Raw genomic sequence first — 14,639 nt, forward strand, 5'->3', positions numbered from 1 at the left:
TTCCATGAGCTCCAGCTAGCACAGCAAAAGCCCAGGGATGATGGAAATTGTAGTTCAGTGGCATCTCGAGGGTCAAAGGTTCCCTACACCTGTAGCAGGGAGGCAGGTGTAGCATCCTAAAATATGGATAAAGCCCAAGCTGAGTCCTCTGCATATTTTTCTGTTTTTCTCAAACTGCAGCGTATGTTTACACATGGATTAACACATCCTTAGCTACTACCTTCTCTGATAGTTGTCCAAATCAACAATCAGTTGGCTAATTATTTATTAGTTCCCATGCCAACACATTACCAGCACTCTTGTCAAGTCTACTTATTGCCTCAGGGCAACCCAGACAGCTGACAGAAATCTGATAGAAAACAGATACAATATAACTGAGGTTGTGCCAATATGTTACATACTGTGAATTGTCATTTCAAACACTTATGAACTAGTAAGTCCCATTGAGTTTGGGGATACATTCCTGTCAAAGTAAACGTGTATAGGATTATGCTGATAGTTAACTAATCATAGATAAACTATTATTTCCAGGAATGATAATAAGAGAATGGTTTTTTGGTAGTAGCTCCCTGTCACCATTTAGTAAAATCCTGTGATATGTAAATATTAGTTAGGGTAGTTATGTTTTATTATTTACTTTGGACAAATTGAGGTTCATTGGCAGCAGTAGCGGGGGGTCTGGATAGATCAAGGGCTCTTGGGAATTGAGTGTCTCATGAAATAGCTGCCAGCTGCTGGAGATTTACAGCCCCTTATCTCAAGGCTGGTACCCAAGTTTCTAGGACACCCACCTGTTCCTAACTAGTAACATCTTACAGCCGGGCCTGTTATGGGTTTTTATCTCCTGACTAATTCTGGAATGGGCATGTCTGATTTGCACAGGGCCACCCAACACATCCACCCAGGTCTCAGTTAAATATGCCAAGTCTGCCCCTTCATCCACAATCAAATCATGGGTACTTTATGTTTTATTCTGGACAGACCTGGCATTTAGCAACAATACCACCAGTTTCTGCATCATGGTTATGGAGGAGCCATTATCACTGTAAATGATAACAGCAGTATTTAAATATCATTTTTCAATGATATTTAGCACTTCCCAAACATTATCTCAAAAATCCTCCTTACAATAACCATCTTTAGGGATATCAGAATTATTATCCCTATCCTGCAGAAGGGATTTGTACAAGAGGCTAAGATAATAATAGATTGTTCAAGATAGCCTAATGAGGAATGCAAGACTTCCAATGACTCTGTTCTTGATTGTTTTTGTGTGTGTGAGCAAGCCTCTTTCTCATTTAAAGCAGCCCAGCAAATGTAACCTGGTTTGTCCTTGGCCTTTTCCCAGTAGGAGACTCTTACTATAGAGAATTTAATTATTGTTTCATGGTTTCTGGAAGGAAGGAACCTGACCAGGAATTAACATGGTATGTGTGTGCGCAAGGGGAACGTGGGTTGGTATTGGCAAGAGAAACACAGGAGGAGTATTTACAGCTCTGGGAGTTGCCTGCCTGCTGTAATTGCTGTATGTGACTTACTTATTAACCAGTCAGACAGGCCAGGCAAGATAGACCAGGGATTATTTTGCATTCTTGAGTGTGTTAGGTAAGGCTGAGGGATTTTTAAACACCCGCATAATACATCTCGGTGTTTTTTTCCCTTTCATGTTCTTTAAATACTTGTGCTTTGCAGTAATCCACATAGCACTAGGGTGCATCACACACTTGGTTTCAGAGCCATTGGGTGAACAAATAAATCTAATTTTTGATGGCATTTGGCTACTTTTTTGGCTGTAGGTTTTACTTATGAGTCTGCTTGAATCCATGCATGGTGTTTTGGAAAAATTGGGGTTGGCTTTTGCAACCCAAATTCCCAAGGGACTTAGAGTCCCTTAAGTCCAGGATCGGTCAGAGAAGAATGGATCGAGGCAAAATCCAGTGAAAGAAGGAAAATATTTATTTTTCTCTTGCAACAGAGTCCTCCCCACACCCTTTGCAAGGAGGTGAGCAACCAAGAACAAAGGTGTGCAAGCCCCTTTAAAGACTTTTGAAATTGCCCAACCCCTTAACCAAAGACCACCCCAAAAGCACCATACATACATCACAGAAGGAGACTGTCCATAGCAGAAATTTGAGTACATGGCCTCTCTCCTGTCTGTCAAGATACCCTATAATGTTTTGCTGATTGCATTACCTGGACAGCCTGACCATGCTTTTGAGATAGCAAATACTTTAGTTCTTGAATCCAGGTAACAAGCATACCCTATTCATACACAAAATATGCCCTCAAGACAGGATTTGAATGATTTGTAAGTGAAAGAACTGTTGGGAAATATTTCCCCAATATATTTCCATCTGCAGAGGAAATATTTGGAATCATTAGGAAATCCAAGATGGCTTTTTGGGATTGTTCTGTCTGCTAAAATAAAGTGTAATTTTTCTCAGGGAATATTTTGTGTGTCTGCTGTGTGTGTGCACCCTAATCTTTTTATAGCAATGGTAGTTCGAAAGCACATCAAAGTGAAAGTAGATAAATAGGTACCACTCCGGTGGGAAGGTAAACGGCGTTTCCGTGCACTGCTCTGGTTTGCCAGAAGCGGCTTAGTCATGCTGGCCACATGACCTGGAAGCTGTATGTCAGCTCCCTTGGCCAATAAAACGAGATGAGCGCCGCAACCCCAGAGTCGGCCACGACTGGACCTAATGGTCATAGGTCCCTTTAACTGGTTTTGTGAGCAGGTTGCCACCACATGTATGAATAACTGATGTGCCTGTTTTGAACTGTGTGAGCTCCCAATAGATGGGTTTGTGTAGAAGATGCAACTGGGAGTAGATATTGGCCAATGAAATACATTTGAATATGTCTTACTGCAGAATTACCCAACCTGGTGCCCTCTATGTGTTTTAGACTACAACTCCCATCAGCTTCAGCTAGCATAACTGTTTAATGTCTACCCAGCTCTCTTCTCACATTCTTGATCAGCCTCTGGTACAGTGGAACCTCGGTTTTCGAATGTAATCTGTTCCGGAAGTCCATTCGACTTCTGAAACGTTCAAAAACCGAGGATCAAAGGGCTGGCAGCAAAAACCATTGAAAAAATGGAGAAATGTGCCTCAGAAGCCATTTGACGTCTAAGGTGCATTCGAAAACGGAAGCATTCACTTCTGGGTTTTCGGCATTTGGCTTCCGAAACATTCAGCAGCCGAGACGTTTGAAAACCGAGGTTTGACTATACTCTGCATGTGAACTTTACACTTACATTGGGCTATATCCAGCTCAAACTTGAGAAATGTCCCACGCCAAAAACAGGGCCCTAGGGCACTCTTGGCTGAATCTGGTTTCTATCAAAATCAGTGCTGAATGATTCACCAATATTACTGGGTTTGAGTTGAAACCCAGAGCAAGGCAGTATAAAGATCACACATGCATATGGCAGAATAGCTGGAAGGAGCTCTGGATGTTGTTTGTACTTCTAGGCAGGGCTGTAACTAGGGGGTGATGAGGTAGGCCCTTGCCATGGGTGCAGGTGAGGGTGAGTGCGCAAAATCAGCTAGAAATATGTCCATAAATATGTCTATAAATAAAAATATTGATTATTGCCTCATAAGAAAATGTTTTAAATAGAGGGTGAATTGAATGGGTGGAAGAGAGGTGGAAAAATCCAATCACTTTCTAAATCCGGCCTGCGGATGGTCCGGGAATCAGCGTGTTTTTACATTAGTAGAATGTGTCCTTTTATTTAAAATGCATCTCTGGGTTATTTGCGGGGCCTGCCTGGTGTTTTTACATGAGTCGAATGTGTGCTTTTATTTAAAATGCATCTCTGGGTTATTTGTGGAGCATAGGAATTCGTTCATTTTTTCCCTCCAAAATATAATCCGGCCCCCCACAAGGTCTGAGGGACAGTGGACTGGCCCACAGCTGAAAAAGTTTGCTGACCCCTGATCTAAGCACAACAGCTGTCACCAAAACCCATGATTCCCAGTAACTGGAATTCAGAGGCATACTGCTTCCTACAGTGGAGGTGGCAAGTAGATGTTGTTTGCCTTATCCTGCACGAATTTGCCTAATCCATTTTTTAAGCCATCCAAGCTGGTGGCCATCACTACTGGGAGTGAATTCTATAGTTTAACTATTATCCACACTTAGCTTTTGCCCTGCTCTTTCCAGGCACAGGCCCACGCTTAAAAGCTCAGTGTCCAAGTTGGATTGTCCCATACCCTGGAGCTTTCCCCACAAAAATCTGCTCTTTAGTGCTTAATCAGCGCAAACGTCAATTTGGGTTTTCTGTGGATTTTCACTTGCTCTGATTGAGCTTTAAAGAGTGGGTTTTCACGGGGAAAGATCTAGAGTAGAAAAAGGGTGCTTAGGCACAGAGCTTTAAGGCGCAGTCTGTGCCTTGAAAGCATGGAGGAAAGTTAAGTGTGGATAAGTGCTATGTGTGTGTGAAGAAGTGCTTTCGTTTGTCTATCCCAAATCTTCCAACATTCAGCTTTATGGGATGTCTCCAGGTTCTAATATTACAAGAGTAAAGCTTTTCTCCCTCCATTCTCTCCAGGCAATGCATAATTATATACTTCCTTCTGCAAGATAGTGATATCTTGCAAAGGGCCTCTTTCTGTTCAACCAGATGTTCTGAGTTTGCAAGAAGAATGATGAGGTGAAATTCTCTGGCGTATATCGTAGTGGAGATATGCCTGGGTCTAATTTTTACATATGATTTGCATTTATTGTGCCAAAATGGTGTCTAGTTTCATCAGTGGGTTTTAGGAATCTATGACGGATACAGATATCACTCCATAACGAATCAGCGCTTCCTCTGTGTTTTTAATTATTTATAAATTCCCCACTTTCCCCTTTAATATTACATAAGGCAAGGTTATAGACATAATAGATTTCTAAAGAACTTCTAAAGAAGTTGATCATTGTAATGAATGTTTCTGATGCACAATTTTCACAAATGGCAAAGACTTCTGAACAATAGTATAAATATTATATTAAATTGGTAAAGTAAATACCCTGATTTTTGAGTGAACAGAGATTTACCTGCCAATCTACTATATACTTTGCAATGTTGCCTGCTTTGCTATGCATTTAGATACATCCCAAGATATATAACCAAATTTTGCATGGAATTGCGGAAAGCAAGGAGCAGGTTTTCAAATATGTTTGGATGCAATGGGATGGCAGTTTCGATCAAAATAGCAGAATGAACTTTTCAAACCAGCGCTGATGTTTTGGACCACTTATAAACTCCATCTCTAATTTCTCGAAAGATTCCATCAATGGTGTCTCCGAAAATTTTTACACATCACTTGGGAAGACAGGAGAACTAATGACAATGTACTGGAAGAAGCAACGATCACCAGGGTTGAAGCAATGATTCTTCAATATCAACTTCATTGGACTGGTCACGTTGTTCGGATGCCTTCCAAAGCAACTCCTCTATTCCCAGCTTAAGAATGGAAAGCAAAATGGACAACAAAAGAAGTTTAAATATGCTCTCAAGGCAAATCTTTAAAAATGTAGTTTAAACACTGATAACTGGGGAACACTGGCCTGCAAGTGCTCCAGTTGGAGAATAGACTTTACCAAAGGTGCCATGGACTTTGAAGAAGCATGAACTCAGGGCAAAAAGGAGAAAGGAGCTAAGAATAAGGCACTTTTGGCAAACCCTCAGCGGAAACCTATGTCCCCACTGTGGAAGGACATGTGGATCCAGAACTGGCCTTCACAGTCACTTACACACTCATTGTTAAGACTGTTTTATTGGAAAACAATCTTATTCGGCTACAAGTGATTGCCAAAGAAAGATGGGCTTTTAAATGTGCTTGTAGGAGGGTTTTTTATGTTGTCTTTAATTTTTATGTTATAATGTTATGTATTTTGCATTTTCATTTTGTATTTTTATGTTGTGCAGTGGACAGTGTACTTTTTTCTTATCTGATAGCATGATTTAAGTATCCCTTCTAAATTTAATCCTACCAGATGCTCCCCACATATAACTATTGCTTAACAACTCTTCTTCTTCTTCGAATTCAGTATTGTAATAGGTGGCTGTCAAAGGAGACAGCCCAGGAGTTAACATGTTCTTGGATTTCTGCCAGTTCACAAATAGAGCGCTAGTACACAAATAGATCTCTGTCTCTAGGGGTAGAATTTAATAGTTAATAAAAGTTTTTGATTGCAATACCATAATGCATGCTTTAAATCTGCTGTTATGCCTTGCTGCTCCAAGGTCAATAAGGAACTTTCTCATGGTTTTTTGCGTTAACATGCAACTTGGAAGCTTAACTGAAACACTGTTGAAGAAGCGCACTTTACACTGAGACTCTTGAGTTTTGAAAATAAGAAAGCTAAGTTTATTAAAGGAAACACATTCTTGATAGGAAAGATCCTAGTTCTCACTCAGGTGGAGATACATGGAGCTCACTGATGTCTGCTGGAGAGACTCATGAAGATGTCTCATCTCCCAGGATGAGCATGAAGAAAAGGAAGTAGGAAATGAGGCCAGGGGCTCTGAGAGTATCAGTATAATACTGAATAAATAGATCAGCAAAAGGAAGACTGGAGGTTCCTCCCTATTTACCCTTCCCATGCCAGTCTACAAAGCAAGGTGAGTTGCAGCCCAACGCCTCCCTCGGCCAAAGCTTTTAAATGGGCTAGCATGGCTACTTTATAATTCCACTTTAAGCCGGGGTCAATGGGGCTTCCTTTTAAGCACTTAGGACTGTAGCCTGTCATAAATGGATGTATATGCAATGGTTCATGAGCATATAAAAATTGTTGATTAAAAATATTATAAACATTGTTTTAAAGGAAATCTGCTTGATATTTGATATTCCTTTTTTGTTGTTGTTAAAGAATAAGTCCCCAGTCTAGCAAACGTTAGTCATGAGTTAAGTTCCACTGAAAACAAGGGAAACTTGGTTGATTGGGAGTAAAACTCCAATTCTAAACATGAACTCAAAGTCCCATTGTGCTAGTAGGAGTCCTGGCACTGGCTCCAGCCAGCAGACCTACTTAGTTGAATCTGGCCCACTGCAATGTCCTTCAAATCTAGTTCCCTTATAATAACCCTCCGCCTGCCAAATTTTCCTATGGTACGCACTGCCTAAAGGGCCAGTACTTCATCCTCTTCTTCAGCCTGTCCTGGCAGAATGAGCCAAGTCATGATCTGCACAGAAAGGAGAAAAATAATGAAGGAAAGGCAAGAATTTCCTGGCGCTCCACACATAGTATCTCGTGAAGGAATGTTCTCCGGCTAGCACTAAACAGTAGCTAGGGGCCTTTTGTTCCATCGCAGGACGATGCTGCCTGAAGCAGCCTCCTCTGACAGGTGCCTGTGCTGAAAACTGTTGATGTGGCATCCCTTTCCTGACTGTTCTTAGAAGCAGCTCTCTTGGCTGGGGGACAAACACACTATGGTATACCAGTCCAGTTCAGTTCAAACAGGAGCGGCCAAACATCTTCCTCTCAAAGGCCACATTCCCTTGAGGGTAGTCTGTCAGGGGCCACATGTTGACTATGGGTAGGGCTGAACAAGCAGCTGGTGGGAGGCCACCCTGTTCTCTCTCTCCCACTGTTGCATGTCCAGCAGGCTGCTGTAGGAGGGGCACATCACTCCTGTCAGAGGCCTGAACCAATTCGCTTGCAGAAATTAAGCCAGATGGGTGGGGTATAAATAATAAATAAATAATAATGATAATGCTGATGATAATATTGCCAATACAGTGGTACCTCGAGTTACAAACGCCTCAGGTTACAAACGCTTCAAGTTACAAACTCCGCTAACCTGCAAGAATTACCTTGCAGTTGAGAACTTTGCCCCAGGAAATCGTGTGCTGGTGGTGCAGCAGCAGCAGCAGCAGCAGCAAGAGCACGCCTCTAGTTAAGAACAGTTTCAGGTTAAAAACGGGCCTCCGGAACGAATTAAGTTCGTAACTAGAGGTACCACTGTACAGTGGTACTTCGGGTTACATACACTTCAAGTTACAGACTCCGCTAACCCAGAAATATTACCTCGGGTTAAGTTTGCTTCAGGATGAGAACAGAAATCAGGCAGCGGCGGCACAGCAGCAGCAGGAGGCCCCATTAGCTAAAATGGTGCTTCAGGTTAAGAAGAGTTTCAGGTTAAGAATACACCTCCGGAACGAATTAAGTACTTAACCTGAGGTACCACTGTAACCCATTTATCCTCCAAATGCCTCCTGAAAGAGGTGCATCTTAACCAGGTGCCTAAAACTATAAAGAGGTGGGGCCAGGTGCACCTTTGTAGGAAAAGTGATCCACTTGCAAGGCACCACCATAGAAAAGGCCCTTCCCTGGGCCACTCACAATCTTGCTTAGGGACCACCAAGAGGGTGTCACCTGCTGATCTTAAACACAAGTAGGTTGAGTTGAAAGGAGGCATTCCTGCAGCTATTTGGGTCCCACGCCATTTAGGCCTTCAAACATCAAAGTAAACACCTTGATTTTGGCCCAGAAAACAACTGGCAACCAGTGTAGTTTTTTCAAGACAGGAGTAATGTGCTTATGGCCTGCTGTTCCAATAAATATTATTGCTGTAGCATTTTTCATTAGTTGTGATTTCAAGAGAGTTTTCAAAGACAGCCCCATGCACAGCAAATCAGGTTCTCGCTTATCAGATCGTGAATAACTACAGCCAAGGTATTCCTATCCAGAAATGGTTATACAGTGGTACCTCGGGTTACATACGCTTCAGGTTACAGACTCCGCTAACCCAGAAATAGTACCTCGGGTTAAGAACTTTGCTTCAGGATGAGAACAGAAATCATGCTCCGGCGGTAGCGGGAGGCCCCATTAGCTAAAGTGGTGCTTCAGGTTAAGAACAGTTTCAGCTTAAGAACAGACCTCCAGAATGAATTAAGTACTTAACCCGAGGTACCACTGTATTGGTACATAAGCTGAAGCTGGACATAGGCTTTCCTAGCCACGGCCACCTTGGCCTTGAGTGACAAAAAAGATGATTTCAGGAGTGTCCCCAAAATACACAAACTTCAAAAGAAGTGCACCCTATCAAGAACAGCTAATTCTGCCCCCTCCTGGACACCCATAGCACTTCTGCCTTGTTTGGATTCAGCTTCAGTTTATTTATATTACATTTCTATCCCATCTTTCCTCCAAGGAAATCAAGGCAGCAGATATATTGGTTCTCCATTTTATCCTCGTAACAACCCTGTGAGGAAGGTTAGGCTGAGAGACAGTGAACTGGTCCAAGGCTACCCAGTGAACTTCATGGCTGATTGGTGATTTGAGCCCATCTCCCAGGTCCCAGTCCAACACTCTAACTACTACACTACACTGAAGATGAATTATTGGGTCATATCTAGCTCACTACCACCTCCAGGCACTGACTGAGCAGTTGCAGTGCCTTGCTTGGTACAAGTGGAAAAGAAAACACTGTGTGTGATATCAGCATACTGATGACTTGGTGCTCCAATCCTGATGGCTACTTCCAGTGGCTTCATACAAATAGCATGGGCAATTAAGACTAAACTGTGCGCGACTCTGCAAGAAAGCTAGCTCTGGCCCAAGCAGAAGTCACCCAGGGCTATTGTCTGAAGCTGCCACAGAATATGAATGGAAGCACTGCAAAGGAGTGCTTCCTACCTCCCACAGATGGCCCAGAAAGATAACATGGCCAGTGGTATCAAAAGCCACTGAGGAGAACCAGCCACTTAAGGAAATGTAGTAAAGAGGTATGAAGGAAGCTGCTGCAGTGGAAATAACCACTGCTTTAACAGGGACACATTCACTTATTTGCAAGACAAGTGCTGGATCCCAGAAGCAAAAAAAAACCTCCACACTACAGTCCTGAAGCAGTGGTGCCACCATGAGGTGTACATTTGAAGTGGAAATGTCATCATGCCCTCTCCGTTTTACTTTCCAGGTCATTTCGGATGCTTGCCAAGAAGGGCAATGGCTTCTTCTCTGGTGTCCCAAAGGACGGGACAAGATCTAATGGGTTTAAACGATAGGAAGACAGACTTTAACTAAATTAGGAGAAATGTTTTGAAGGTTAAGAGCATGTCAACAATAGAACTAATTCCTTAGAGGGCTAGAGGGCTTCAGGAGAGGTTGGGGATGCTCTAAAGCTGGGTTTTCTCAACTAAGCAGGATGTTGGCACTAGAAATCTACTCACTAGACAGGGGAAGCCCAAAATCTAGATGTTGCTGGACTCCCAACTGCCACCAGCCCCTGCCAATATGGTCAGCAGTCAGGGATTATGGGAGTTGTAGTCCAGCAATAGCTAGAAAACAGCACATTGGCTATTGCTGGTCTAGAATATTTTTGCCTAACAAAAGCATTGGGCATTTCTCTTCATGAAGTCCTTTAGCAATGTTTTGTAGTTCTAATTTCCAAATAGTTCCTTTGATCTACCACAGAATCATAGAACTGTAGTGTTGGAAGGGATCCCAAGGGTCATCTAGTCCTACCCCATGAAATGCAGGAATCCCAACTAAAGCATTCATGACAGGTGGCCACCCAATCTCTGCTTAAAAACCTCCAAGGAAGGAGAGTCCACAACCTCTTGAGGGAGTCCTTGCACTGTCAAACAGCTCTTACTCTCAGGAAGTTCTTCCTGATGTTTAGTTGGAACCTCATTTCTTGTAACTTGAATCCATTGGTTCGGGTCCTAGCTTTGGGAGAAGGATACAAGCTTGCTCCATCCTCCATGTGACAGCCCTTTAGATATTTAAAGATGGCTATCATCTCTCCTCTCAGTCTCCTCTTCTCCAGGTTAAACAGTCTCAACTCCCTCAACCCTTCCTAGGATGGGTGTTTCTACATGCGCTACTTTGTTTTTATCCGTCATTGTTATTGAACATAATTCTCATTTCTACAAAAGCAGTGAGATTTACATTTAATATATTTTATCAGATAATTGTTTTGTTTTAACATCAGAATTCTGTTTCTATAGAACTAATGGGTCATTTTTGGCAAGGAAAATTGATAAAAATCGAAAAGGACTATGCGGAGAAGTGGAAGTAAATCCAACTGAAGCATTCTTTCTTTGTCAAGATTTGCTGTGTTTTTAATTAGCTAAGATTCATTAGGTTCATTATCTCTGGCAACATTTTATAGAAAGATCACAACATACAAATTGAAAAGCTTGGTTTACATTTAATTAAATACAAATATTTGTAAAGGATTAGAAGGTTAGCTCATCCAATGACATTCTTTTCTTGTACTTTTCTTCTACACTCTCAAAAGCTTAGCTTTATTTTCCCACATTTAAAAAGTCCCGCAACCAAGACTTGGCTTTCAATAACAATTATAAGATAGAAATTATAAAATGTCAATTATAAAATGTCAATTGACAGAGATATAGCAGTCATGTCTGTAAACATTAAAGTCAAAAGTATGCACCCTTTGGTCCAAAATACAGCAGAAAACCATAAATCTGGATATGATACTGCCCAAAAGAAAAAAGAAAAAGAAAAAAAAGGCTAGAAGAATTCTTCCAGTTGCATTAATATGCTCATCTTACAGGGGATAGATGGTTCAGTGTATCTCAATATTTTTCTTTCACTCAATAATTAAATAAAGCGAGGTCTTTGCTTCAAATTACACCAATGTAATCTGCAAGATTTTAGACAAGAACTGGACTCAGGGCAAGAATTAAATGGGGAGAAGGGGTTCAAGGGAGTCATAAGTCACTTGACAAGCAATATAAGCAGACACTTCTTTCAATGCAACATGTTAGGGCACCATTCTTGAGCCGTTTTCAAGGCTGCATGTTGGCATTACAAAGTAGACATTAGTCTGCTAGTCTGAACCAGCTGACAGGAAGATCATTGATCTTTTGGTCACCAGCCAGCACATCATTCATGGGACACACGGTCCAAGGCCACGTAAAAACTCTTTTTGTCATCCAAGCAGTGCCAGCCAATAGGACCGATTTCACAGTCTGCACAGATCAGGAACTTTATATTTCCAACATCCTTGGTGAAGCCAACATTTTCAAAAGAGAACATGTCATCAACCAGCCAGTGGTCCTGTAGGACATCCCCATCCAAGTCACTGTTACCCACCAGGGCGGTCTTCTTCTTCATAGCAGGGAGGAAAAGCTGTCGAGCAAGAAAACAAGCAAGTCAGCTGCTTTTATCGTGAAAGGAGCAACATGGCTGGCATGATGTGCTGGTACTTACTAGGGGATAGTTAGAGCTCTCTACAGTTTCCCAAACACACAACTCCCTGTCTCTTCACTGTTACTTTGAATATTCCTCAAGAGTGGCTAACTTGTGGCCCTCCAGACATTGTTGGACCAGAACTCCTATCATCCCTGACTACTGACCACGCTGGCTGGGGCTGATGGGAATCAGAGTCCAATAACACTGGTTAGCCTCCCCTAGCATACACAAGCTGACTAGCTGCAAACAGGGGTGTACCTAGGGGCTGCCCAGGTTGGCCCCTGCCAAGGGTGCAGGCCCAGGAGGGTGCAAAAATTGTGTCTCTCCACACCAATAGATCTCCTTGCCAAGGGTGCAAGGGAAGACAGGGGCGAGACAGCTCACTGCAAAGGGTGCAAGGGAGCCTGGGTACGCCTCTGGCTGCAAAGTAGGTGCTCCACCTAGATTTTGGATTCAGGGCTTCATTTTAGGCAAGACTTATCTCCATAACTGTAAAGCATCTGTTAATAATAAGTATGCCTCTTAGGATCTGCAGGGTGTCTTCACAGTCTTCCCATTCTGCAGCCAGACACGTCACCAAGCGTCTTTCTAAACGTCTTTCCTTTCATAGCCATTATTTTCACTTATACCCCGGACTTTAACAAGCTCAACATTGCAGATATCAGCCCCCCCTCCCTCCTACCGCAATATATCCCATTTTTAACTCGCAACCTCCCTGTAATGTAGCATTAGTTGAGTCTGAGAGAATGACTGGCCCCAAATCACGGAGGGCTAGGCAGAGATTTCTACCTCTGGCAAAGCACCACCGGAGGAACGGGAGATTTCCGGGGAAGCTCCTCCGAAAACCCCGCCCTGGCCTCGGCAAGCCGGTCTCGCGGCACCCGGAGGCGGGCCGAGGACGGGCGCCCCAGCAAGCCCTTCTCTCGCCCGCCCGCTGCCTACCTCTCGGCGGGTGAAGGTGGCGGTGCCAGGCAGAAGCACCCGGGAGCTGCAGCGCTGGCACAGGACGGCCTTGCGGTTCCGGCCCCGCGCGCACACCAGCTCCTCCGGCCCCGCCGCGCCCGCCGCCTCCATCTCCGAACCGGGCGCCGCCATCGCCACGCAGGCGCAAGAGGGCGAGGGCGGGGCGACAGCAGCGGGGACGAGAGAGGCGCCCCGCTTTGTTCCCCTCGGCCGGCTCTGCAAGGCGCGCGCGCAAGTTACGCGGCGGCTCTGGAACGGGAAAGCGGAGAGGAGACCGAGCGAGCGGCGCAGTCCAGCGCTCTTCAATTGCTAAAGCTCTTTTCTTCTTTTTGCAATCCTGCCGTTGCACCAGTTCGGGTTTTTGTTTTTTTTAGTACTAATATAATATCGAACGGAAATAGTAAAAGTAGACGCCGGCTGAATTCATCAGCTACGAACCCGGGGGGGGGGGGGAGATGAGCAAATGGCTCTGCGCCCTTGTTCCCGTCTGCGTGAATGGAAGGCAGCTTCCCGTTATGCCAGGAAAGGTGGTAGCGCGCACATCCCACTTTCGTTTTGGGAAGAACGCCCTGCTAGTGCTGATTCTTCTTTGTTCCCGTTTGCTAACTGGGGAATTATTGAAGGCTGGCATAGATGCCGTAATGTGTGTGTGTGTGTGTGTGTGTGTTTTTTTTTTTTTTAGGCGGGTGGGATTAGAGAGGTAGATGTAAGTAGCCGAAAGGAGTCATCCCAAAATAAAACGTGACTCCATTCACACATGCGGCCATTGTGCCTACCAAACAACTCATTGTGCCCATGGGTTCTCTGTTCAGAATACTACTCAGTTTTCTCTCCTGTAATGTATTTCACTGAGTTCGATTAAAATACAGTACTAAAGAGGAAGAAGAATATGATGGCTTCTTGTGTAAGGAGATTGATACCTGGCTAAAGCTTCCTGCCTCTCTTTTATGGTAAGACATTACAGAGAAAAGTGGAAGGGCTCAAAAGAGTAGGAAAACACACACAATTATTTCTTGGCAACTTCTTTACCAGATGATGAGATGCATTTTTCATTTCATTCAGAGCCTGCCTCAATAGATGACAGCTCCCTCCCTGAAAGGAGCAATGGGGTCATACTATAATGTAAGCAAGAGTGGAAAAGGAGATCTGAAGATATGCAAGATTAAGAAAGCCGCAAATGCATCAAAGTAAAAATAATCTTCAGTTAGTTAAGAGTGTGGTGCTGATAATGCCAAGGCTGCAGGTTCGATCCCCATATGGGACAGCTGCATATTCCTGCATCCCAGAGGGTTGGACTAGATGATCCTCAAGGTCCCTTCCAACTCTACAATTCTATTATTCTATAAACATTTTCTTAATCCCTACCACTTTACTTTCTCTTTAAGAAATAAGCTGTAAAAAAGAGATGAACTTAAGAGAAAAGTGGGCAAATGTAGACTCCACCAATGCCCGGTTGGCACCTCTTCAGAAGAAGCCTACATAAAAGGAGCACTTCAACAAATACTTTAGATTTTTAG

The 14,639-nt window shown here is 43.4% G+C and overlaps 1 protein-coding gene across 1 annotated transcript; it reads right to left on the reverse strand.

The window, feature by feature from the left end:
• Positions 1-11,129: 11,129 nt before the first annotated feature.
• RABIF (RAB interacting factor) lies at positions 11,130-13,269 on the reverse strand. The gene is made up of 2 exons (XM_081011912.1): positions 13,102-13,269; positions 11,130-12,096 (listed from the first exon to the last, which is right to left on the reverse strand). The coding sequence occupies exons 1-2, from the start codon at positions 13,252-13,254 to the stop codon at positions 11,851-11,853; spliced, it is 399 nt and encodes a 132-aa protein (XP_080868038.1). The 5' UTR covers positions 13,255-13,269; the 3' UTR covers positions 11,130-11,850.
• Between the last annotated feature and the right edge of the window lie 1,370 nt (positions 13,270-14,639).

This window comes from Podarcis pityusensis, assembly GCF_964106645.2.
Source record: "Podarcis pityusensis genome assembly, chromosome: 6".
In the NCBI taxonomy this organism is placed as follows: Eukaryota; Metazoa; Chordata; class Lepidosauria; order Squamata; family Lacertidae; genus Podarcis; species Podarcis pityusensis.